General features: G+C 48.0%; 2 protein-coding genes and 1 long non-coding RNA gene across 12 annotated transcripts in view; 2 read left to right on the top strand and 1 right to left on the bottom strand.

The window, feature by feature from the left end:
* UNC45B (unc-45 myosin chaperone B) overlaps positions 1 to 12,401 on the top strand; it is a 28,189-nt gene extending 15,788 nt beyond the window's left edge. For 3 of the 4 annotated variants that reach the window (XM_017644066.3, XM_017644065.3, XM_017644064.3), the window contains exons 11-20: positions 367 to 461; positions 619 to 760; positions 1,525 to 1,665; positions 3,929 to 4,056; positions 4,959 to 5,025; positions 5,760 to 5,873; positions 6,197 to 6,312; positions 7,155 to 7,272; positions 9,372 to 9,527; positions 11,675 to 12,401. In XM_017644066.3, the coding sequence (XP_017499555.3) occupies positions 367 to 461; positions 619 to 760; positions 1,525 to 1,665; positions 3,929 to 4,056; positions 4,959 to 5,025; positions 5,760 to 5,873; positions 6,197 to 6,312; positions 7,155 to 7,272; positions 9,372 to 9,527; positions 11,675 to 11,935 (1,338 nt within the window). In that variant the 3' untranslated portion in view covers positions 11,936 to 12,401. Of the gene's footprint in view, positions 1 to 366; positions 462 to 618; positions 761 to 1,524; positions 1,666 to 3,928; positions 4,057 to 4,958; positions 5,026 to 5,759; positions 5,874 to 6,196; positions 6,313 to 7,154; positions 7,273 to 9,325; positions 9,528 to 11,674 lie in introns of those variants that run through there. The other variant, XM_073235221.1, reaches the window with a different exon arrangement.
* A 2,666-nt stretch (positions 12,402 to 15,067) lies between these two features.
* The window catches only part of SLFN5 (schlafen family member 5), a 28,895-nt gene continuing 18,959 nt past the window's right edge, over positions 15,068 to 25,003 (top strand). Inside the window, exons 1-2 of one of the 7 annotated variants that reach the window (XM_073235218.1) lie at positions 15,068 to 15,379; positions 23,479 to 23,763. In XM_073235218.1, coding sequence (XP_073091319.1) covers positions 15,088 to 15,379; positions 23,479 to 23,763 — 577 coding nt within the window. In that variant the 5' untranslated portion in view covers positions 15,068 to 15,087. Of the gene's footprint in view, positions 15,380 to 15,500; positions 15,610 to 23,277; positions 23,415 to 23,478; positions 23,764 to 23,981; positions 24,085 to 25,003 lie in introns of those variants that run through there. The other 6 variants (XM_073235220.1, XM_017644060.3, XM_017644058.3 and 3 more) reach the window with 6 other exon arrangements.
* LOC108386255 (uncharacterized) lies at positions 15,616 to 23,833 on the bottom strand. Its single transcript, XR_012130601.1, has 3 exons — positions 23,697 to 23,833; positions 23,187 to 23,391; positions 15,616 to 22,814 (listed from the first exon to the last, which is right to left on the bottom strand). It is a non-coding gene; the product is annotated as an uncharacterized lncRNA (long non-coding RNA).

Genomic DNA, 25,003 nt, shown 5'->3' with positions numbered 1-25,003 from the left:
TGGGTAAAATTCTGCATATCTGAGTTTGTTACCCATGACATACAGTCTCTGTGCCACATTTTGTGTTATACAAGTTTTACCATTGCAGCTTCAGGTTTGATTGGTGTTATCTGGTGCTTAGTTTTCAAAATGGCAGACAAAACATCTGTGGGGTCAGAAGGGGAAGGGTTAAAAACCTCCAGCTTCGTGGGCATGGACCCTAACCAGGAAGCCTCTGGGAAGGCAGCTTGGAAGAGGAGACATCTGAGCTGAGTTTTGTAGACTGCATAGAGGTTGTCCAGGCAAAGGCACAGCCGCCTGTTTGAGCACGGCCTTGTCCCAAACCTTGGTGTCTCTGGCTCTACAGGCATCTCCCCTCCTCCACAGGGACTCTGTAAGCTCGGCTCTGCGGGAGGCACGGATTACAGTCTCAGGCAGTTTGCTGAAGGGTCGACAGAGAAGCTGGCCAAACAGTGTCGCAAGTAAGAAGGTCCCGTTTCCTCAGGCCCACCATCTCCTCTTTGGTGTGTGCTCTGGTGGACGCCAGACCCCTCACCTGCTGCCTACTACCCTGAAATGACTTCATTCCTGACCTGGGCCCGGGCACCCTTCCCCAGCACGCTCCCTCCCCTCCTCCAGGTGGCTGTGCAATGAGTCTATAGACACCCGTACCCGGAGATGGGCAGCAGAGGGCCTGGCCTACCTCACTCTGGATGCTGACGTGAAGGACGACTTTGTCCAGGACATCCCTGCCCTGCAGGCCATGTTTGAACTGGCCAAGGCAAGCGTGGTCCTGACCTCTGGCCTCAGAAAGGTCTCCTGGATTCAGTCTCACAGGGTGCTTGGCACAGCCTGGGAAAGTGGACCCCTGTGTCCTCATCCTGGCTCTACCCCTACTTGCAGTGTAAACCCAGAATGGTCATTTTCTTCTTTCTGGTCCTTATTTTACCTGACCATAAAATGGGCTCACAACTCTTCACTTCTCCCAAGCAGTGGGAAGATGAACTAGAGGATGGCGCTTTTTTTCTGGGGCCCTGGGGAAGTGAGGTCTTGAGGGACTGAGAAGCAGTGCCAGCCCCTTCTGGGTCCCTCCCTTCGTCCCAGCACCTTCCAGACCTCTTTCCTACTCTGCTGGGACAAACCCCTGGCTCTTTCCCGCCACTAAAGAGAGGTAGAGTGCGAGGGAGTTTCCACCAGGGCCAGACCAGAGGGTGTCCAACTCTATCCCATCCCCAATCCACCTGATGGGAAAGCGGGTTGGACTGGACTTTGGAAAGAGGCACAAAGTTGGCAGCTCACCCAGAGGCCGCCCATTTGTGCTCTCAGGGGTGCTGTAGAGGGTGCAGGAGAAATTTTTGCCCACCCTGTATGAGCAGACCAGTTCCTCTCCCTCTGTGCTGCTTGTACTCCTCCAGGCTGAGCTGCACCAGCCACATTCTCCCCAAACCAACTTACTGCCCATGTGGAGGAGCCATCTTGGAAGCAGAAGTCTGTACTAAGTTTCCTTTCTGCCTTTCTCCCCCTATCCCCCCACGGTGCCTCCAGACCGCTGACAAGACCATCCTGTACTCGGTGGCCACCACCCTGGTAAACTGCACCAACAGCTATGATGTCAAGGAGGTCATCCCTGAGCTGGTGCAGCTTGCCAAGTTCTCCAAGCAGCACGTGCCTGAGGAGCACCCTAAGGTGGGGAGGGGGTGACCTGGGAGGGCGTCTGTGCTACCACACTGTCAGAGAGGTGGAACAGAAAAACAGGGACGTCCAGGTGATGTGTGGGTGTGTTGGGACGTATTTGGCACAAGAAACATGTGCATTGAAGATGATAATTGCAAATTTCTTCCAGTAGGTGGCACTTATGTTTCCCCGCTTAGTTACAATGTGTGGCCAAGGTGCATAGGATAGATCAGTAGAGGCAGAATAAAACAATTTGCAGTCTGAGAAACCAAATGGAGCCGTGATAAGCGTTTTGAAATTTATGTTGTTGAATTCATGGGCATCAAACAGTTGGTTTCATGTTTCCAACACTTGTAAAATTTTTATTTTCTGGGCTATCTGAATTTGGCGATATGGATGTTAAGTAGGAATGAGAGAAGGAAGGAGGGATGTGGCATTAGCCCAGATGTCACAATACCTTCACCCCCCACCCCCACAATGATTCCCTGCACACAAGGGTATACTTTGTATGTGGTTTATATGAATAGATATGTATCATATTTCCAGCCAGCATAACATTTAGATTTTTTTAAATGATCAAAGTAATATAACCATGTTGCGAAACAAAAAAATGAATGGTAGAAAAAAGTAAACAACCACTCGCAATCGCATCATCTCTCTCTGACACTATAGGCGTTTTTGTATTTTATATTACCTACCAGAGGTTTTTTGTTTTTTTTTTTCCTGTGCATCCTTCTTCTTTATATGTTATATAAACATGTTACACATAATGTTACCATTTTGTGCCCAATTTTGGGAAAACACTTTAGGTGCTTTCCACATTGCTATGTCATTCTCTGAATCATTCTTTAAAGCTGCACACTATTTCATGCAGGCAAGAGTATACAATGTGTTCTGCAGCTATAAAGTACGAACGTGGCTTCCAGAGATCTCCCATGACTGTCAGCCTTTTCCCAGCCACTCTGAGGATTATCTGTAGAGACTGTTCAACACTGGGGAAGACTTTCGGTTTCCAGCAAAACCCAGTTCATTCTTATGTCAGCTTTATCCCTCTCCCTTCTCCCTTCTGCCTGCATACCCCCACCCTTCCCCACTGTAATGGAAAGCCAACCTTTTCAAAAAAAAGTAATATATGCGTCATCTAGTGTTTGGGATAATCTCCTTTATTTCCTTCCTCGGTGAATGAAGATTCCTTGGGGTTGGTCGCCCTTAATATGAGCTGCTCAGGCTCTGTATTGAGAGAGGGGAGGGCAAGGAAGAGATGTTCTGATGTTCACAACAGCAGGACATGCAGGACACCCCCTTGGCTGTAGTTTGGACAAAGGGATTCTGGAAGAGTATGCTAGTTTCCCATTGCTGCTGTAACAAATTGCCACGAACTTAATGGCCTACAACAACACAAATTTAATATCTTCTAGTTCCAGAGGTCAGAAATTTAAAATCAGTCCCACTGGGCCAAAGTCAGATTATCAGTGGGGCTGGTTCCTTCTGGAGGCTTCAAGGGGTTAACAGCCTTCCTTGCCTTTCTCAGCTTCTAAAGCCCACCTTCCTTGGCTGATGACCTTGAGTTGCTCCAACCTCTTGCTTCTGTTGTCATATCTCCTATTAACCTTGACCCTCCTACCTCCTTTTAAACATTTTTTTTATTTTGGTATCATTAATGTACAGTTACATAAGCAACATTATGATTACTAGACTCGCCCCATTATCAAGTCCCCACAACATACCCCATTACAGTCACTGTTCATCAGTGTCATAAGATGCTATAGAGTCACTACTTGGCTTCTCCATGTTGTACTGCCTTCCCCGTGATCCCCCCAATGTGTGCTAATCATAATGCCCCTTATTCCTGTTCTCCCTCCCTCCCACCAATCCTCCATCCTCCCCAGTCCCTTTCCCTTTGGTAACTGTTAGTCCATTCTTGGGTTCTGTGAGTCTGCTGCTGTTCTGTTCCTTCAGTTTTTTCTTTGTTCTTATGCTCCACAGATGAGTAAAATCATTTGGTACTTGTCTTTCTCTGCTCCTATCTCCTTTTTATTAGAGACCCTTGTGATTACGTTGTGCCTACCCAGATAATCCAGGAATATCTCCTTCGTCCAAGATCCTTAATTTAATCATATCCACCAAGTCCTTTTGCTGTGTAGGGTAACATATTTGCAGGCTCTGGGGATTATTAATCTACCACAAGAAGTCGGCAATGCACCATTCTTAGTTCCCACTCATGTTGACCTGGTGTCCAGGCCTCTTCCCCACTGCCATCCTTTCAACTCCCCAGGACAAGAAGGACTTTATAGACATGCGGGTGAAGCGGCTGCTGAAGGCCGGCGTCATCTCTGCACTGGCCTGCATGGTAAAAGCGGACAGCTCCATACTCACCAACCAGACCAAAGAGTTGCTGGCCAGGTGCGGCTGCCTTGGGGCAGGGCTTGGGTCTGAGGGGCCTTGGAGACAGGAGGCTGGGCAGGGAGGTGGAGATGGCAGGGGAGTAACTGAGGGACTGAGCCATGGGGGTGCCTGAAGAGGAGACTGAGGGGGCCAACTTCACAAAGTGACATGGTGGGACAGGTCACCACAGCTGGAGGGAAGAGGTCACTGTCCATTCTGGTTCCCTGGCTGCCAGGCCTTGTGTGGGACTGCTATTCCAGAGATGAAAGGCCCAATTCCTATGTAGGCTGACAGACTCATGGTTACAACACAGGGCAGCCGGTGCCCTGATGGGGGAGAGCAAGGGCTGGTTGGAGTACCAGCAGTGGCATCCAACTGGCCTGACTGGAGGGCAGGTGTGTGGGCCAGGAAGGCCTCTAGGAGGATGTGAAACCTCAATGGAACCCTGAAGAAAGAAGAAGCACTCAGATGCAGGGGAGCAAAGGGTTCCAGGCAGAGGGAACAGCATGTGCAAAGGTACTGAGGATGGAGGGAGAATGAGTGAATGAGGATGGGGTTCTCATAAAATATGCCTGGTGCTTGGAGTGCACAGGAGGTAAGACCAGAGGGGAAGGCAAGGGCCAGATCATAGAGTCCTGGGGTGTATGTATCCATGTTGAAGAATTTCTCCTGGGTGATAGGCAGCCAGGAGCCATTTGTTGTCTGTGTACATCAGGTAGCTCTTTGCAGCCTCCCTTGGCCTCACTCCCTCCCGAGCCTCTCACAGCCATGGCAGCATCTTCCCAAGGATGGCTAATTCTGGGGTACGTGCACACCAGCAGCATGTTCCAGGACTTCACTGGGTCTGACTGGCTGACCTGATACCTGGCAGGGTGTGCTCAGTGCTCAGGCACTGAGTGTCCTTTATCCTCGCCCTACAGGGTATTCCTGGCATTGTGTGACAACCCAAAAGACCGAGGAACCATTGTGGCTCAAGGTGGTGGCAAGGTGATTGGGTAGGATAGGCTCTCACCATCTGAGAGTGAGTATGTGTGTGTGTGTGTGTGTGTACACGCTCTCTGCCTGGCCCCAAAATAATGTCTCCCTTGCTCCAACCCAATCTCTTCGAACACGGTCATTCAGGTATCTGTGCTCATGGCCCCAATCCAATTTCTGCCTGATTTTACAGTGTGTTGTGGTATTTCTCATGGAATCCCACTTCTCTTCCTTGCTGCTGGAAGGAAGCATGGTGCAGATACAGAGACTGTGGACTTTGCTCTAGAAGACTTACTGTTGAGTCCTTGCATCCCCCTTTAAGCTGTGTAACCTGGGGCAAATTCTTATCCTCCCTGAGCCAAAGTTTCCTCCTCTGTAAAATGGAGGGGAAACTCACACAGTTACTTGCAGAATGTTGCAAGCATTAAAGGAAATACACTTGAAGTACTGGCTCAGAGTAAGGGCTCAATAAATGGCTGCTGTTAGGATTGGGTTTGACTTAGGCAGAAAGTAAAAACATCACTATATTGATCTATATATTTTCCCAAAAGACAAATGAACAGATGAATGGGTTGGGGAGAGTACAGGTGAAGACCTTGATGTGTGCTCAGAAGTAGGGGGAGTGAATCCAGGACTAAGTATTTAATTGTTTTCCCAAGCATTGATTATTCTGCAGTTCTCCCGGGAGGATGGGGTGAGGGGCCTCTGGGTGCCTGTGGCCAAGGAGTGACTGTGCCCTCTTGCAGGCGCTGATTCCCCTGGCTTTGGAGGGCACAGACGTGGGCAAGGTGAAGGCAGCCCACGCCCTGGCAAAGATCGCTGCAGTCTCCAATCCGGACACCGCCTTCCCCGGGGAGCGGGTGTGTGTGTGCGTGGGTGGGGCGGGGCGATGGGAAGGTCTCCTCTGCTCCTGGGGAGCGTGGCACAGGGAGGGCAAAGCGTTGGAGGTGCGTGTGCTCCAGGCCTCGCTCAGCCTCTGACTAACAGGGCTGTGCTCTCGGAATCTCAGTTACCTTACCTGCAAAGTATAGGAAATTATCCTGCCTCTCAGGACCACTGTGAAGACTGGGTCAAAACAGGGGTAGGCCAGTGCTTTGGTAGTTCAAACACTAGGCACTTACAAATGTTAGGGACTGAGGAGCATGGCCTCCCTCTGACCTGTGCCGTGACCCTGCCACTGCAGGTGTATGAAGTGGTGCGGCCCCTCGTGCGCCTCCTGGACACACAGAGGGACGGCATCCAGAACTACGAGGCTCTCCTAGGCCTCACCAACCTGTCCGGGCGGAGTGATAAACTGCGGTGAGGCCCCGGAGTGCGGAGGGAGCCGGGTCGAGAAAGGTGTCCCCTAGTGTTTGGTGGAAGCTCTCATGCTCTGTGTGCTGCCTCAGAGGGCAGGATCAAAGGCGGGTGCAGAGGACCGGGGGCAGAGGGCGCTGGAGTAATCTGAGTTAGCACTTGGAAAAACCACCTAGTGAGTGTGTTTGAAGCCAAAGGAGACTGTAAAACCACTTCTTTCTGCAGTAGTAAAAAAAAATATCCAGGTGGATAGGTGGGGATGAAGGCTGTTCCTTCTCGGAAGCACAGGAATGGTGGAGTGTATTGGGTTGAGATTCTTTTGGTTGCAAGTGGCAGAAAACTCACCTCCAAATGGTTTAAGCATAAAGGGAATATAATGACTTACGTAAGTAAAAAATGTGGAGTAATGCAGATTCAGGCGTGGCCTGACGCAGGGCTTACAAAGCTGGCCCAGGTCTGACTTCTCTCCACTTCTCCTGCCTGTGTTGCCTTAATTTTCAGATGAGCTTTCCCCACTTTCGTGATTGCAGGGATTCCTCCAGACCCCTTCACATTCAGCAGGAAGGAGAGAGAAATTCTCTTCCTTAGCGGTGATGCAAAGGACTCTCCAGCTGGATGACATGTTCATCCCAGACCCCGTCCCCATGGCCAGGATGCTATACTACATCATTTAGTTTCTGCCCCTTGGTGCCCCTCCTGGAACTGGGGCAGGATCCAAACTTTGCTAGCTGAGGGTGTGGGTGGGCCACCACTAGGATGGTAGAATGGCCCCTGGCGGCCAAAAAGCTGACATGCTCCCTACAGAGGACTCAGTGGCCTCTCTTCCTCCACCCCTCACACCCTAGGCAGAAGATCTTTAAGGAGAAGGCCTTGCCAGACATTGAGAACTACATGTTTGAGAATCATGACCAGCTGCGGCAGGCAGCCACGGAGTGTATGTGCAACATGGTGTTGAACAAGGAGGTGAGGGGGCTCAGAATGGGATAAGGGCTCAGGATGTGGACAGGGAGTGGTCAAGGCATGGAGAGACAGGCCAGCGGTCAGGGCCTGGTGTGAGCCTGGTGGCCAGGAGAATGATATTAAGGTAGCATTTTGCCAGAGAACCCAGGAATCATGGAATCTTTTCTAGATTACAGCTCCCCTCCCTGTAGGGACCCTGGAAGGAATTTGCACAAAGGAGGCAAAGAAAAACACAAAAAACAGTATTATTAAAGCTGGGGCTTTGACCTCAATGCTTGGGCTGCATGAGGTGGAAGATACCATTTTTCTAAGTTTTTAGTTCTAATCAATCTCATAGCAAAGTAGGATATGAGATTAGGGCCTCTTAGAGGTCAAAAGAGGTTAGACCACTTGCATTTACTGAAGCTCTACATATATAAAGATGAAGAAATATAAAACCAGTTACAAACAATTGTAGAATTTTTTAAATGTTAACATTTAATGAACTATCACTGTTTCCATAGAAGTTGCAAGGACTGTAATTGTGCTCTTCACAGAATCATTATGGGATTTATAAAAAAAAATGAATTCAGAGCATGTCAATGGCCTCCTAATCCAGTAATGGGATAAATTATAGCTATGTGATGAATGAATGTCTTCTTTCCATCCTGCCAGAATAGTGCTGTGCCTGTCGGTATGACCCCATCAGAAGTAACAACAGGGTCAAAATTGGAGGCTCTTCACAAACATAAGGACTGGGCCTCAACCCTCACGTAGGTCCCAGTGTGAGACCCACCAGGTTTCCCCTCAACTCTTAACTCTTCCCTCTCAACTCAACTCTTGGGTCTTCTTGCTATTACAGAAGGAAAACCTGACCCATGAAAGCTTGTTAAAGGCTTTCCACAAAAAAAATAAAGCTAAACAGAGTCTACCAGGCTGGCATAGGGGCCTGGTAGCCATGTGGGAGGAGAGTGTGTCCAAAGAGAGGGAAGAGGCAGACAGTGGGAGTGGGGAGCAGCAGCTGCTACAATAACCAAAATAAAAACTACTCAGTGGTCCCAACAGGGTAGACACTCATTTCTTGCTCACATCTGGATTGGGTGGCTCATTTCCAAGCAAAGGCTTGAGGACCCAGGCTTCTTTGATCATCAAGAACTATCTCAAAAACAAAAAGGAACTCTCTCTCTCTGCCACCTTGGAATCAGTCTGCATTTTCCATTCAGATGGTGAATGGGGAGCAAGACCATGGGGAGAGGTGGCCTGGAAGCAGCCTACATCGCCTCTGCTCACATTCTGTGACAAGGGCTGGTTCACGGCCACGTGTCGGTGTGAGAGGTGGGGTTGGCCTTTTGGGATAGTTGCTTTCCACTCAAAAATGCCCCATGAGTGGGAGCTACACGGACCATCTCTCCATCTCCGCCATTCTCTCTCCTCGAGGGTCACCGTTCCAGCTTCAGGGAGATGCAGGTGGGGGGTCAGAACCTGGGGAGCTGTGACCTTTGACCCCTCTCAGAGCTCCACTTCTCAGAAACCCAACAAAATGCCCTTAAACTTGACCAAGCAAATTTTAACATAGAGCGGAGGGGTGCGGGGTCAGTGTGCTCTGAGCTGGGCCTGGGCCCTGGGAGGCTCTTCTGGCTTTCTGGTTCTTGGGAAGCTTCATCCCTCACCTGGTGAATGGTACAGCATCACTTTAATACCAAGTATAAACCACTCGGTTGTCCCCTGCTCCTGCCAAAGTCACTTCATGGCAGAGCCCAAAGGCCCATCTGCTGTGGGAAAAACATTCCAGGCTTTCCCAAAGGAGAGTGAAACATGGCTTTTGAGACAACATCTGCTCTTCGGGAATCCATGCCTGCCCTTTCCCCTGGTATGGGTAGCTGAATGCAAGCAGAGGAGGTGGTGCATGCTATACAGGGAGGCCCTTATTCTCTTTAAGCTTTTAGTTGAAGGAGTTTGTAGCCCCTTCACCCAGCTAATCAGAGAAGACTTCATGGGGGAGGTGGCAAGGATCAAAGAAAACTGAGGGATCTTGCGTCAGAAACCCACAGCTTCAGATGCATCTTTCCCTCTCCAGGCTGGGCAGGTGGGGGCCTTTTTCTCTGTACCTATGCCTCCCATAGGTACAGGAGAGGTTCCTGGCTGATGGGAATGACAGGCTGAAGCTGGTGGTGCTGCTCTGCGGGGAAGATGATGACAAGGTGCAGAATGCGGCCGCAGGGGCCCTGGCCATGCTGACAGCAGCTCATTCGAAGCTGTGCCTCAAGATGACCCATGTGGTGAGAGCAGGCGCTGGGAGCAGGAAAGGGTGGTCGGGCTGTAGGGGGTCCCCACCCAGAGCACAGTGTCTTGTATTGCTGGGGGGATGCCAGACCCTGTGGGAACCCTTCCCAGCTCTCTGGATGTCTGTTCTCACCACCTAAAGAGAGGATGAGAGCCTTAGTCCTTGGCCCCATATATTCGTTATTTGGACTCCTAAGTGTGCTGACTCAGATCCTCCCTCTGGAGGCTCACCTATTGCCTCTCGTGGTCCTTATGCCTCATTACCTAATAATAATAACAACAATAATGATAAGAACAACATGAACTGCTGAGGAGCCCCCTGAGCTCCACCAGAAAAGCACGGCGGTGGTCGGGTAGCATAGGGAGCTTGTGGTCTGGTGAAGAGGCAGCAGATTCTCTTAAGTGAACATGATGATCAGATCCTTTGCTCAGACTCAGGCCATCTCAACAGGTGCAATGGGAGTGATAGTTACACAGTCACAGATAAACTTTCTTTATTTCACCACAATGAACTTAGTTCACAGGCATCATCTCCATACACGAAAAATGTAAATGTCCCAATTCACATTTTTCAAGTCTGCTTTAAAGGCAGCTTTTCTAGATAGTTTAGGAGTGTGTGTGAGCGTGCATGTTCTCGGAGTCCCACGGGGCCTTGCGCTGCCCTGGCACTGGGGGAGGGGCTCTCCCAGGTGTAGCACATCCTGCTTGGTCCTTGGGCTTCTGCACTTTCCATAGGCAAGGTTCTCAGGACTGTAGGGTGAGTGAGAGCCGCCTGGAGGGCTGGTTAAAACACTTCGCCCAGATATCCTCGTTCCGTAGATCAGAGGTGGGGTGCTTCCAGCCTGGGAACCACCCAGAAACTTCTGCCCTAAAGCAGGCCGTGGTGAAGTGACTGGTCACACGACTCTGGTGAACAGGCTCCCGCAGGGTGCTCTGTGTCTCTTCCACTCACTGTGCTCCAGGTGTGCTCAAAGTGTTCACACCCACCTGGCATTCCCAACACCCTGTGGGGTGCATGGTTATTGGTCATTATTATCTCTGTTTACCAAGGAGGAGACTGAGTGCAGAAAAGTAACTAGCCCAAAGCCCCATGATCGAGTAGTTGGGAAGGGGTTGGAATCCTTCAGGATTGCCGACTCACCCCTGGCCGCTTCGTCCTTCTTCTCAAGGGGCTCAGAAATCTTAGCTGCATTCCTATCCCAGGGAGTGATGGGCGCTGGACCCATTATCAGTTACCTGTGAGCATTAAATCTTCCCCTGAGCCTCACCACAGCAAGCTGAATTTTCATCTCCTTTCCTTGTGTTAGGAGATTCAGTGAAGAATTAACAAAATTCTGCTCAGAAGCTCAGAAGCCAGTAATTGGCCTTTCTTCCCCTGTGTCTGCCTCCCCATCTGAGAGCAGTGTCTGTAGAGAGCTATCCCCACTGACAAATGGAGGGTGAAAGCAAGGTTATGAAGAAGCAAAAGGGAATCTTTGGATTAGTGCCTTAAACCATCGTCCCTGTTCACTTGTGTCTGTTGAACTCTTACTATGCTCTGGCTCTCATGCTGAGCTCTTTCCATGTGTCATACCATTAAATCGTCACAATGTTAAGAGGTAGGCATAGCAGATGACAGAGGCGGCTCTGAGGCTTGGAGAGCTCATACCCGGAGCTCATGTCTCTAAGTGCACCTGGATTGGTAGATGCAGGCATTGTCTATGTGCCCAGGGTTAGAATCCTCCTTTCTGAACACCCTCCAACCTCATTCCACTCAGGCATGCACTGGGCCTGTCCCTTTGCTTCTCAAGATGCTTAAAGAATAAATGGATGGGTGGTATTATTCTTTACTATTTCCAGATGTAGGAGCATAGCTAAGTCACTCCCCCTACACTTGTAAAATGAAAGAGATTGGGTTATTACAAGATCCCTCTAGTTCTCTGATTGCCTTGGTACTGGTAATGAGATGAGCATCAGCCAGCTAGTCCCCGAGGCTCCAGTAGGCATGTGTGGAGTACCATACAGATAACCAGGTATGTGTTTGCCCTTTCAGAGCCCAGAATCTGGGCCTGGCCAATGCCTTCTGTTTATTTCATCTGAAGCCTTCTATGTCTGTCTCCCCACTGATTCCTCCCATCTTCCCTTCCCCACCTCTCCCCTATAGACCACTCAGTGGCTGGAGATCCTACAGAGGCTTTGCCTGCATGACCGGCTGTCAGTTCAGCACCGGGGCCTGGTCATTGCCTACAACCTGCTCGCCGCTGATGTTGAGCTGGCCAAGAAGCTGATGGAGAGCGAGCTGCTGGAGATCCTGACTGTGGTGGGCAAGCAAGAGCTGGATGAGAAGAAGGCAGCAGTGGTTCAGACAGCCCGGGAGTGTCTCATCAAGTGCATGGACTATGGCTTCATTAAACCAGTGTCATAGAGGCCCAGAGGGATGCTGGGGCTGGTTCTGAACTGTGCAGAGTCCTGAGCTGGGCACTCCCCAAGTGTCGGTTCCACTAGGGATCATAGCAGGGACAGTGAAGTCTCTGTGTAGGAGGAAGACTTGGTTGCTCCCTGGTTGTGAACCCTTCCCTTTGCCCTAGGAAAGTTTGGATGTTGCATTGGCTCTCTTGCTCCTTGTCTCAGATCTGTCATGGTCCAGAAATTCCTAGAGTACCTTTCATCTAGAATTTGGAAGACAGATTGGATGATCCTTTCTGTACCCATTCCAAAGGCCAGGATGATGGGCTGAAGTTCTTTGTATTTTAAAAAATGGTTTGTGTGGTAAGGGTGGACCTAACAGATGTGTGACTACAAAGGTTAGTGCTGCTGTATCTGGGTGTGGGTCTGTGTGATTTCCATACTGTCACTCGCATGCTATTTGAATAAAGCTGCCTAGAACTGCATATTTCAGTGGCAGTGCCCTGTCTCAGCACTGTGCATATTCCCATCACTCAACTGTGATGGAAACACAGTTGATATTCAAGAGTGTGATGTGATTTTTGCAGTTTGCTTGGGAAAATCTTCCAAGCAACATGGACATGATAAATATGAATAAGATCAACTCAAAGCACTTTAAGTTAAAGAAAAATTCCTGGTTCATATGTCTTATCTATCCAAGGAAAGGTTGATATTATTAGATCCAGGGGTTCAAGTGCTGTCACCAATATTTTTTTTCTGTGTGTGTCTTTATTTCTCTCTCATCTCTCCCTGTATCTTGGATTTGATTTCCTCTGGGTAGACCTTATTTTCTGGCAGGCTCTCTCCATGTGGAAGGAAAGATAGTCCCTGGAAGCTCCAGACTTACATAGTTGCTATTGTTCATAATTATGGTTCAATAACCCAGCAAAATTCCCAGGGACAACTCTCATAGGTCTAGCTTACATCACATTTGTATTTATCACATTAAAAAATTTTTTAAATCATTATTTTAATAGATACAGGAAAAACCATTCATAAAATTAAACATTCAGCAAACTAAAAATAGATTTCCTTAGTCTGATAAAAGTTGTCTGTATAAAATTTACAGCCAATATCATACTTAACAATCTGCCTGAGATTAAGAATGAGACAATACTACTTGCTATTACCAACTCTACTTGACTTTGCACTGCAGGGTCTAGCTACAGCAGCAAGGCAACAAAAGGAAATTAGAAACATAAAGATTGAAAACTGAGAAACAAAACTTTCAAATTATTTACACAATAGGATGGTACATGTATACAATCTCAAAAAATCTGCAGATAAACTCTTAGAAATAATAAGTGAACTTAGAGACAAGGTCAGTTTACAAAAATCAATTGTATTTCTGTATACCTATAACAAACAATTTGGAAATAAAAATTTAATACATGATACCATTTATAATAACATAAAACACATCAAGTGGTTAGGAATAAATCATGAAAGATGTTGAAGGACTTTACACAGAAAACTAAAACATCCTGAGAAACAAAAGAAAACTTACATAAATGAGAGATATTATCGTGTTCATTGGCTGGACAACTCAACATTTTAGAGAGTGTAAATTATCCTCAAATTGACATATAAATTCCATGAAATACCAATCAAACTGAGGCTTTTGGGAGAGACCGAGAGCTTGTTTCTAAAATGTATATGAAAATGCAAAAAGTCAAGAATAGCAATGAATATTTTAAAGAATAAAGTTGGAGCAAACTGATTGAACAGATACTTCAAACGAGGCCAGTAAGTGTATGAAAAGATGCTCAGCTTTACTAGTTATCAGAAAGGTGGAAAATAAAAGTATTATGAGAAGGCACTATAAACCCGTCAGAATAGCTATTAAAAACACTGACAAAAACAAGTGTTGGTGTGAATGTGCAGTAACTGGAACACTCACACACTGTGAATGAGAATGTAGATTGCTACAGCCACTTAGGAAAATATATTTGATATACACACTAAAATTGTCCATAGGCATAGCCAGCCTCTCCAAGGTACACAGCCAACAGAATATGTACTTTTGTGCACCAAAAAACATGTATAACAGAGAGAACATTGTTCATCACAGCATCCAAGTGGAAATAACCCCAGTCTCTACAGAAAATGGGTAAGTCAGTGTTGATACACCAGTGTGAGTGAACAAACTACTGCTACATACACTATAGAGCTAACTAGACAATATTCAGTGAAAGAAGCTGGACCTAAAAATATACTGTATAGTGATTCCATTTATGTAGCTTCAAAACTAGGCAGGACTACCCTCTGATATTACAGGTCAGGATACTATTTACTTGTAGGGAGAAGGGAGTGCACAGTGATGGGGAGGGGCCCACAGAGCGTCTAATTTTTGGCCTGGGAGTGTTCACTTTCATCAAGCTTATTGTTTGTGCACTTTTCTGTATAATGCTTTTTAAAGACTTAGTTTAAAAAGTATCCATGTCTTAGAATGTGAGGATTACATAAAAGAATGGATCTAAAGCACCTGGTTCTGAGTATAACGAATGGTTGATATTCGTTAGTTCCCTTCCTTTAATCCGTTTGATATTTTCCGTTCCTCATGGCAGCGTTGCAATACGATTACCAGAATGAGCTTCCCTATTCGTGGATCTGTAACTCCACGAATCACTTTAGGGGGACCGGGGACTGGCGAGGAAGCGCAGTTCATATTTGCAAATCCCCCCAGGAAATGGAGGCCATCTGGCCTCAGTGTGTTTAGGAAACTAAGGGTTCTGGGCAGGAAAGCGGGCACTGGTGAAACGGAGAGACTTCTATGCACCAAGGTTCCAGGGAGGGGCTCCGGTTGACAGCGCAGTTGAATCCGGGAATGGCCTAACCCCCCCCCCCCCGGGGGCTGCCCCCGCAGACTCCCAGGAGCTGCGGGTTCGAGTCATCTGTCGGTGCAGCCTGTTCCTGGCGCCCTTCTCCTTCGTGGGCTGGTGGAACGTCCAGCAGGGCCCCTGGAGCGGAGGCTGGCACGCTGTCAGAGCTCAGCAACTATTCGCTCGCTTTTGTTTTCTCTGAACTCCAACACCAGCGCCCGTCACCACTCAGAGCCAAATTCCAGGGCGCTAGTGGGGCTAAGAAACTCTGCCTTAGACGCATACGCTTCAAGAGTCTCAGCCTGAAGAAATGAAGAGCGGGAAGCATACCTCTGTGGAAGCCGAGGTTCGGGTTCCTTCCTCCTTCACTCCGCTCGGCGCACACTTCCACCTCCCCGGGGCGGGGACTGCGCAGCTGAGCCCGCCAAACGGGCGCGCGACGGCTGGGAGCGCGCTCCGGCGCGAGAGCGCGCGGGATGCGGAGCGTGTGCGCGACGGCGCAGAGTGTGGGAAGCCCTCGGGCCACGCGCCACGGCCGCCGCTGTCGCCCTTCCAGCCGACGGCCCTGCAGGGACTTCCCCGGAAAAGCGCGCGTGGGGGCGGTAAGGGCCGGCCGGGTTGGGGCGGGTGGGGAGCAGACTAGGCCAGATGTCACCACCTGCGCGCCCAGTGAAGCACAGAGGGGGGTTTTCGGGGTGAGGAGAGGCTGCTCTCTCAGCCTGGCGGGACAAGCGAAGGGCCTTTTGCACAAACAAGGCCGGGGCTCCAGAGTTCCTGGACGTGCCTCCTCCCGCGCACCCCGAGAGCAAGCAGAAGCTGCAGGTGTACAGAGGTACGGAGAAATTCCGCCGTACTCTCCCATAGGGTTTTATAATCTCTAAGGAGGGGAGAGATACGGAAAACGCTCGCGATACAGTAAAATGCTAAATGCTATATGGGTAAATGCTAATGAAGGAGGGTACATCTGTCACTTCCCTTTTCTACGTGGGTCTGCCTGTATGCCACTCTGGCACTGATCTTTGGGGTTCCGAGTTCTGTGGGCTGCTTCCCTCTTAGTATTGAAGTCCAAAACCCAATTAACCTAAATTTACCAAGGTAACAAGATTTCCTCATGGCTCATCAAATTCTTTCATAAAACATGAAAGATTTCAGAGGAAACAGCCATACTTGGAGCCAAAGTTCTGGGACCCAAGCAAGGTAGTGAGTTTTGGATCTCAGGTACAAATAAGTCCCTGAGATTATTTCCCAACCAGTTGTGTTTTAGATATTCACCTGTGAGCGATTGTCTGGGATGTCTTTGTAGAAGAGCAACATTTGGTGTGTTGGGTGAGTGCTGAGCTAGCCCACTGAGCCCAGTGAATCCCATTACAAAGATCAACCAGACTTACGTAGGGTGCCCGTCCCAGAGGTTGAGGCCTGTGAGAAAAGAGATTTATTTCCTCTCCGTCTCTTTGTGGTGGGTGTGGGAGCCAGCAAGGAATCCTCTAGGGTAGAGCCTGAGGCAGGGAGGACTGAAAGGTGGGCTGAGGGGATCCCCCAAGTCTGGGAAGGGAAAATGCTAGTAGGTATCAGTTCAGGATTGATGGGACTGCTCATATGGAGTTGGTAGCTGTTAAAAAAAAAAGTGTCTGTGATGACAAACTCCGGGACACCTACCCACCCACCTGAAGACAATTCTTGTGACATTCTGCCTTCCCCCATGCTTGGGGACTTCACCCCAACAAAATGTTAAGTGTTGCCAAGTTTTTGTGTAACTTTCTGCTGTAATGTGGTAGCTGTGATTGGTCATAACGAGTCATAACTCTCAGGTGCACTGAGGTTGTAACACCATTTTTGCTTACTGTACAACAAAGAAGCTTTATAAATAAATTCTTAACATTAAGCAATAAAAAGGTAATAGAGGTCATGGGAAAGAATGGAGGAGCGGCTGCTGCTTGCAGAGCTGGTGACACCTGCAGGTGACAGTGCAGAGTGTCCGCCGGGTGGCACCAGGGGAACTTAAAGGTGGAGTGAGAGTTTCAGGTGCATGCCATTAGGCAGGGTCAGCCCCCAGGCATGGCAGCAGTTCCTGGGTAAGAAATATTAATTTAAATATAACACAAATCCCCAAACTCTTAAGAAATTGAGCAGAAGCATAAACGTTATCTCAGTGTATGTGGGAGAAGGGGGAAGAGCTCTTCTTCCTTCTTCTGGCTTGGAAAAGCAAATTTGTTAAGCGTGTAATCCTTGCAGGAAAAAGGTGTCAGTTTCAATGTTATCAGAGCATATTATTCAAACAACCCCTCTAAGAATACTAAGGGTTGTTGAAGTTTTCAGCAGTTAGTGATTTACTTTCATAAGCCACAACCACCCTCTCTGAAGTCCAGGAATTATACAATTCTCCATCTGTCAGAAATAGAATTTGAAAAGACAGCTTTACCTGAGGTATACCTGCTTTCTGCAGTTATAAAGGGACAGAGGGACATTATCTGCTTATCTTATTGAGTTTTTTTTTCACCAAGGTCTGCAATTTTTAGAACCAAGCACTGCAATTTTACTAGTTGTCCTGGAGAAAACAGATGCCAGACCCCCCCCACCCGAAATGCAAGAAGGTCATGATGGGATTACTATGATTATGTGAACTATAGCAGGTGTAGAGTTTTACATCCACAGGGGTGCCAAGAATATGGGACTACAAACACAGATTCTATCAAAATCCGAGTTTATATGGAGAGAAAAGCTCCATAAAAGGAGACACACACATTGCCTACTATTTTCTAAGTAATTATAATAAGAAATTTTATAAATTTTATATGCAAATTTTAAAATTATATATGCACATGGCTTTGAAAGTTGAACTCTTCTACAAAACTTAGAATAAAATTAGCAGCCTTCTGCCCCACCCCTCTTCCCAGAGGTGACACTTTGATATTTCTTTCAGTACATGCCTCTGTTTCCAAGTAGTGCAGGTTTAGGTTTTAAATAGGAATCATCTATTCACTTCCAGAAGACTTAGTTCAGTTACACTCCCTCCCTGTCTTCTCCTCCCCACATCCTGCCAATATGGTTATATCATCATTTTGAAGCAGAACAATATTCAGTGTTTACCTTGTTATGACTCTAGTCATTGCTGGGCTAGGTGATATACTATGAGTGCCTTTCGTTTCATGTACAGTTTTCTGCTTTGCTTAGGATTTGTGATCATCTTAATTTTTGTTTCAGTTTTTTATGTATCTAACACTAATTTATCTCCAAATTCTCTGGCTTGTCCCAGGAAATTGTTGTTCTTAATCAAACACATCAACTGCACTACCAGTTAACCTCAATTCGGTATCCTAGGGACATATTCCCTGCACCCTTTGCCCTTAGATACTGACTAGGGGCTCTCCAGGCCCATTCCTTAGCTGTCAACTTGTGCTCTCCCTTCCCATGTATCCACGCAGAGTTTGGGTTTTGGTTTTTCTGTTTTCTTTTCTCCAGGGTGAGATGTTTGTTTCCTGGATCAAGCTGCTTGCAGGAGCGTAGTGTGGGAACAGGGCCAGGGCAATGCTTGGGGCACCAAAGTTTCCCTGATTCGCAGTAAATATTGCACAAGGTTTGATAATTAATTGTTCGGAGGATTGTTGTGGCTTTCCTCTTTTCAGATGCTAAATATTGGCAGCGGCAGAGCTGTTGGTCTCTCACAGATCTTTTCAGCCCTGAAGAGTGATTTGCAAAGATGATGGGTCTCCTTTGCCAATCTTTGCTGTCAATCCAGGGATAAAGAAAGCCCTTAAGCCCACCTCCGCCCTTCAGTCTGGTTGTTATAAACAAGTAGTCCTTGACCTTCCTGTTCAGGGTCTGTAAATCACCCCCTACGGAGAGCTCTCAGTTTGCTGGCTGCACCCAGTATCTGTACTGCAGGTTTCTCTTCCACCTGTCCTGCCCTCCAGCCCTTATTCCTTGGTGACAGTTATGTGAGGGCTGAGGTTACTGTGTTTCATTTCTCATTCTTGCTTTTGGACAATTTGCAACAAGAGAACAGAGATATTTTTCCTGTGATAGCTTAGAGTCTCCTCTGACTTCTGTAAACAGTAAAAATATATATTAAAAATCTAGTATTATTTAATTACTGATCTGAAAAATTTTAAATATATATTTTTTTACAAAAAAAGGCGTAATGTAATACATCACAATGCTAACAGGGTTTGGGTGGTAAGTCTATGTTTCCCCTCCCTTTTTTCTGTTTTTTTTTCCCCTTAGAATTTTAAAAAATTGGAACATTGACAGTATAGATTTACCAATGGAAGAAAAAACAAACTTGAAAATGTAGGTAATTGAATTTTAAAACCCTTTTTATTTTGAGCTCGTTTACACTGTGTGGTGGGGCAGGGACAAAAGCCCGATGCTAATTCATCGCAGCCGCAGGGGCTGGAAAAGAGCCAAGGAAATGAGTGCGAGTGTGGACAGACCCAGACACCAGAAAATCATGTTTAAACACTTCAGTTTAGTATTCCTCCCCCAAGGAAAGTGAGTCTTCGGGTCAGGGCTGTTACTTTCAGTACCCCAAGGACAATAGGTTTAGGGGAGACACTTCCTGTAGAGCCAATCATTGGCTCTCCGGGTTTGGAGGAGGGAGGGGGCGTTAGTGAACAGTGGAGGCTAGATCCCTAAACTCATCATCCTGGCTGCCCTGATTTTATCCCTGTGGACTCCTGCACCATTGCCCCTGGCAAGTGTGTGTATGAGGTGGGGCAGAGGAGGAAGAACAACCTGAATCTCTCTCTCTCTCTCTATGTATCTATGTCTTTATCTCTAATGAAATTAGTTTTGACCTAGTGGCCCCTTTGAAAGGGTCGTGGGACCCTTATGAGAACTGATTTTAGATGTCCTATTTCTCTCACAAGCTGTTGTGGGATCTTTGTGATTCCTCACTGAATAGGGGAACAGGTGGATGGAAGGCTATTGTCCTGTGGTCTGAATCCCTGTTGTAGTTTCCTAAGGCTGCTGTAACAAATCACCACAAATATAGTGACTCAAAGCCATGCAAATGTATTACCATACGGTTCTGGATATCAGAAGCCCAGAATAGGTCTCAGTGGGCTGAAGTCAAAGTATCAGCTGGACTGCATTCCTTTCTGGAGGGTCTAAGGGAGATCTGTTTTTAGGGAGATTCTCTAAGGGAGAATCCAGCTTCTAGAAGCTGCTGGTATCCCCTGGTTTGTGACCCCCTTCCATCTTCAAATCTAGCAATGGCTGGTCAGGTCTTTGTCACAGCACATCCCTCTGACATTCACTCTTCTGCCTCCTTCTTCCATACATCACTCCCTTCTTCCCTTGTGATTACAGTGAGCCTGCTCAGATATTCCAGGATAATCTAATTTTAAGGTCAGCTGATCAGCAACCTTAATTTTCTCTGCAGTCTTAATTCCCCCTGCCATGTCACATCACCTCTTATAAATTCTGGAGATTAGGATGTGGACATCTTTAGGAGGTCATTATTCTGTCTACCACACTGGATCTGAGGGAGAGCACAGAGAGAAAACACTGAGTCATACGTGCTTTCGCTTTCGTACACCTGCAAAAGCAAATGGAGCATCAGGCTCCCACCAACCCGGCTCCTTCAGGAAAAGCATAATCACCCACTGGGACAGGAGAAACATCACGGTGCTCTGGGATCTCAGGCCAGAGAGCTGAGATTCTCCCCACCATCCTCTCTGATGTGTGTGATTTGCATATACATTTGTAAAGGATGCCTCATCTACGTCCTCCAAGTAAATTTGTTTCAATGAGGTTTTCATTCTGTTTTATCAAATGGCAAACACTATTCTTAAGAAATATCATAAACACATTTATGTAAAATTTATTTTTAAAATTTGTAATCAGAAAAGTAAAAAAGAAGAAAATGGAAAATATGTTTTTGCCTGAAGAGAGAATATTACAAGCAAGTTGCTTAGGTTTAAAAGAAAAACTGTGAAAGCACTGATAAGGCTCTATGCTAAATCTCAGTCCCCTAGTAATAGCTGTCGCATCACAACTGGTGTCACTGAACATGGGGCCCCAGCGTTAGTCTCCCTGGGTCTTTCATGGAGAACGCTGAATGGGGTTTTCTATGGAGGAATAACGACAGACCATGACATGCAGTCTCCAGCCCTATTGTGACCTTCACCACAAGCGCTTGTACAGGTCACAGACACATGGCTGGCCTAGTCAGTGTTTCTCTTTAGTACAGTGATTGCCTTCCCAGGAGGGACTGACTGCCCGAACCTCGTAAGGTGATACGTCCCTGTAACATACCTCCTGTCTCATTAGCTTGCTCCCTGATTACCTTGAGAAGGAGAAAAAAATAGTAAATGTTGTATCATCCCATGTGTGTTTGTGTGTGACCATAGTTGCTTTTGGTATTTCCTACTCTTGGACAGAGCAAACCTAAGAGTTTTACATTTATTCTCAAGTAAATACTAAGAATAAATCACTCCTCTCCTACGCCCAAAACAAATGCACATGCATACAACTGGGGGGGCAACATTTCACCAAAGCACCCCTTTTCTCCTGACCCTCCAGAAGCTTAACACCAGGAAGAAGGCCTGGGAGAGGAGCCCTGGGACAATCATGACCCCACAGCCGGTGGGAGCTAAGGTCTTTTGCAGGAAAAGTTGAGGAGACCTGGATAGTTTGGGGATGAAGGGGATGGATGGAAGGGTGAGCTGGAAGGACTCAGCTCATACAACAGTGAAATGAATCATCTAGATATATGGATAGATCTTTAAAACAAAATGTTAAGGAGTCGGATACAATATACTATTTACATATGGCTTAAGTGTATATAAATGTGTGAGACAAATGTTATGTATGAGTGACTTATACACATGTAATAAAAGTATACAGAATTGTGTGGAAATAGCAACTTCAAATTCAGAATACTGTACTGGTATCGGTTGAGTAGGGGACGGGTAGAGGGTATGAGACCAGTTTTGGGGGTAGGGTTATACAAAAGTACTGCTTATGTTTTATCATTTAAGCTGGGTGGTGGATGGATCCTCAATGTATTATTATTTTTGGACTTTCCATACACCTTAGCTATTTGACAATACTTTAAAAAATGAAGAGCCAGCCTCTAGCCCCAGCCTCCAGAGATGATCACAGGTGGTGTCCTCCAGAAGTTCATTTCCCTCCTCTTTGATTTTCTGGTAACTGGCCAGCGTCCTTTTTTCCCTGGGCAGCCCCAGCTGTGAAGGTCCCCTGCTAGAGGTGACAACATACTTTCTGGGCAGGGATTTGAGTGCACTTGGGCAACGATGAGGTAGACTCACCAGAGACACGTACTGTTCTACAATTACCTGTTTCCAGTCCTTTCCCATTAGCTCGAAGCTTGAGATTCTCCTCATGCCCAAGGGGTCTGGCTGGGTCTGACCCAGTCTTGAGAAGTGAAACTGGGAGAGAGAGACCTCTACCAGACAGCTGGGGCCAAGTCCCCATTTGCCCAGGCTCTGCAGGTGGCCTCAGGTTCTTCAGCCCTGTCCACTGAGACCTCGATCTTTTGGAGATGGGAGAGAAAGAGTTTGCTGAGAGGGCTCCAGCAGCCCTGCCGGCTGTGGACACGGGAGTTGGAAGTGATGAGATGGAGAAAAATCTACCAGAATTTTAAGAGGGCCGACGAAGACAGAAGGAAGTTGCCGCCAGAGAGGAGCAGTTACAGTCAGAACCAGACTGAATGCTGCAAGGGTCCCCAAGCGCTATCTACACCCCTGGGGGCACGAGCTCGGATCAGTGCCCAGGCATCACGCTCCTGGCCCCCTTCGTCCTGCTGCACCGCCTCTTGGGTCCACCGCACGGACACCGCGGGGCAGCGACACGTGCCACCAGCGCGGGCAGGTCAGCAGAACCTGGCCCGGGGACCCTTCCTGAGCGCCCACGGTATGTTCGATATTAACTTTAGGAAGAGCAAGCGGGAAACTGACGGTCTTGCACAAGCCCTGGAAATTCGCAGTGGGCAGATGACTCTAAAGGATGTCCCTTTTTTTCACCAAAACGCCATGGCCGGAGCCTGCCCGGGTTCTTCCAAGCGGCGACCCTCTCCTGGAATTTTCAGAAGCAGTTATCACACCTTACAAATTAAGTCACCCGTAAAGGGCTGCAGAATCAGTTTTCTGGAATTACTGGGGGGTGGGGAGGCAAGAAAGCGGAGGCTTCATTTTCTACCTCGCCCAGCGGGAAAACCCTGTGCTGGTGGGACAATTCGAGCAGGAATCAACCGGCTGGGGGCGTTGGGGGCAGAGACCGGCTGAGCGTACCCGAGCCTGGGGTGTCCAGGAGGGGTGGCAGGCGTGGGGTTGCACTCAGATCTCCCTCCTTGGGTGGGGGGTGAGAAATGCAAATCTCCAAAAAATCAGAAAAGAGAGATGCAACAAAGAAGAAGACCCTCCCCCACCCCAAAACCGCGCATCCTACCCGTATCCTTTGAAGGTAACGGAGGCTGTAGTCCTTGACGGAGTGGGCTTCCCGGGCCACAGAAGCCATACTGGTGGACTGTCCTGCCTCGTGCTCCGCCCCTTGAGGTGTCACCGACGGCAGCTGATATAAAGCCTGGACCCTGCAGTCAGTCTCTGCTCCGGAGTTGGGAGGCGCCGTCGCTTTCTCAGGCCAAGGAGGCGCGCTGCAGAGGGGACACCTTGGCGGGTAAGCAGTCCCCCGCGCTTCTTTGCCCAGGTCCCTCAAAAGCTCGGTTTCTTTCCCTCCCCAGGTCCGCGTCCGTTCCCCGACCCCGCTGTGGCGAAGGCGGGATGCGGCGACCGCAGCCCCAGGGCCCCGGCGCAGCCTGCTAAGCTCCTTTCCCGCTCGGGACGCTCGGTTGGTTGCGAAATCAGTAGCAACTTCCAACGGCCAGGACAGTGGAGGATCGGGGAGCTGAGGGAGCTGGCGAGGAGGGAGAGGCGCGCAGCAGCACAGCCTATATCTTACCCCACCGAGCCTGGTAAAATTTCCCCGCGGTTCAGGAGCACGAAGAACTTCAGAGGAAACAGCAAAGGTAGGGTCTGAGGCTCCTGAAGACGGAACCAGTGAGGCTGTGGCCTGAGGACCAGTAGGGTCAGTGTCCAGATTATTACAGGAGGCTGTATTCCGAGGATTGCCCGTGAACCCCTGGCTTGGGACGTCAGTCCTCAAACTGTCACAGCATCGCACAGGCTGGGCAGGCTCCCAGGATAGCCCACGAAGCCCTGTATGCCCCAAGTGGCCACGGAGAACTCGCGTGGGTTCTGTCCACAGAGGCTGGGCTGCGGTGATTCCGTTCCCCCCTTTGCTCACGACTGCTGTAGGAGCCAGAAGGAATTCCTTGAGGACTAGGGAGGTAAGCGGGGTCGCTCGATGGTGCTGTGGCTTCTCCCCGTTTCCCCACCTACGCGGATCTCAGAGCTGAGTCTCTAGGGGGAGATGGGGGCGTGGCCCACGTTGCCTGGCTTTGCGCCATCCAGGAGCTAGCGAGGAAATGCCCGCCTTGATGGGGAAAGAGAAACTTAGGCCTCTTCCATCTGTCGGGGGCCCAAGGGAGTGTTCCTCTAGCCAGACCGTGTCAGAAGTGTTCGTTTAAATGTCCCAGGACTCTTCAACTGTTGTTTAAATAAGAAAATGAGCCATCACACACTTTAGTATTATTGCATGCATGTGGAACGAGACTGAAATGTGATGATCTGCTCCTGAACTGATTATGAAAACTCACAGTTGTTGATGCCCATCAGAAAACAGAAATCAATTTTAATACTGTCATGGCCACGGGACATTAAATAAACAACCATTCATAGTTACAGTGTCTCTCAAGGCTCATGGACACGTTGGTGGGCCAGATCAGCAGTCTCTGAAGACCAGGTATCAGAGGATTCCTTTACTAGAAGAGAAAATCTACAAGGGCAGTTTTATTAAATGAATACTTCCTGCTTTTATGTGCCTGTAAGGGAAAAGAGCTTCCTTTTCCAAACAAGTTTTCTCTTATTTAGCTGACCTAATTTTCTCTGGCAGTTAAGGGCTGCCTGCTGTTTTCCACACCAAGTACTAGACTCCCAGTGAGAGAGGACTGGGTAGGTCTGAGAAGTGTACGTTTACAGCATGGAAAGGAAAGGACAGGGTGTGTTAGTGATTATCATCAACTGAATATGGAGCCATACAAAGGTCTCCATCTGGAGTGTGCAGAATTCAGAACTCTGTAACACTAATCTTATCAAAGGTTTAGTTGCTATGGAAAAAACTCAGTAATAGCAGTCAAATAAATCTAC

The sequence above is a fragment of the Manis javanica genome, chromosome 4 (assembly GCF_040802235.1).
Source record: "Manis javanica isolate MJ-LG chromosome 4, MJ_LKY, whole genome shotgun sequence".
NCBI lineage: Eukaryota > Metazoa > Chordata > Mammalia > Pholidota > Manidae > Manis > Manis javanica.
This window is presented reverse-complemented; position numbering and strand designations above follow the sequence as displayed.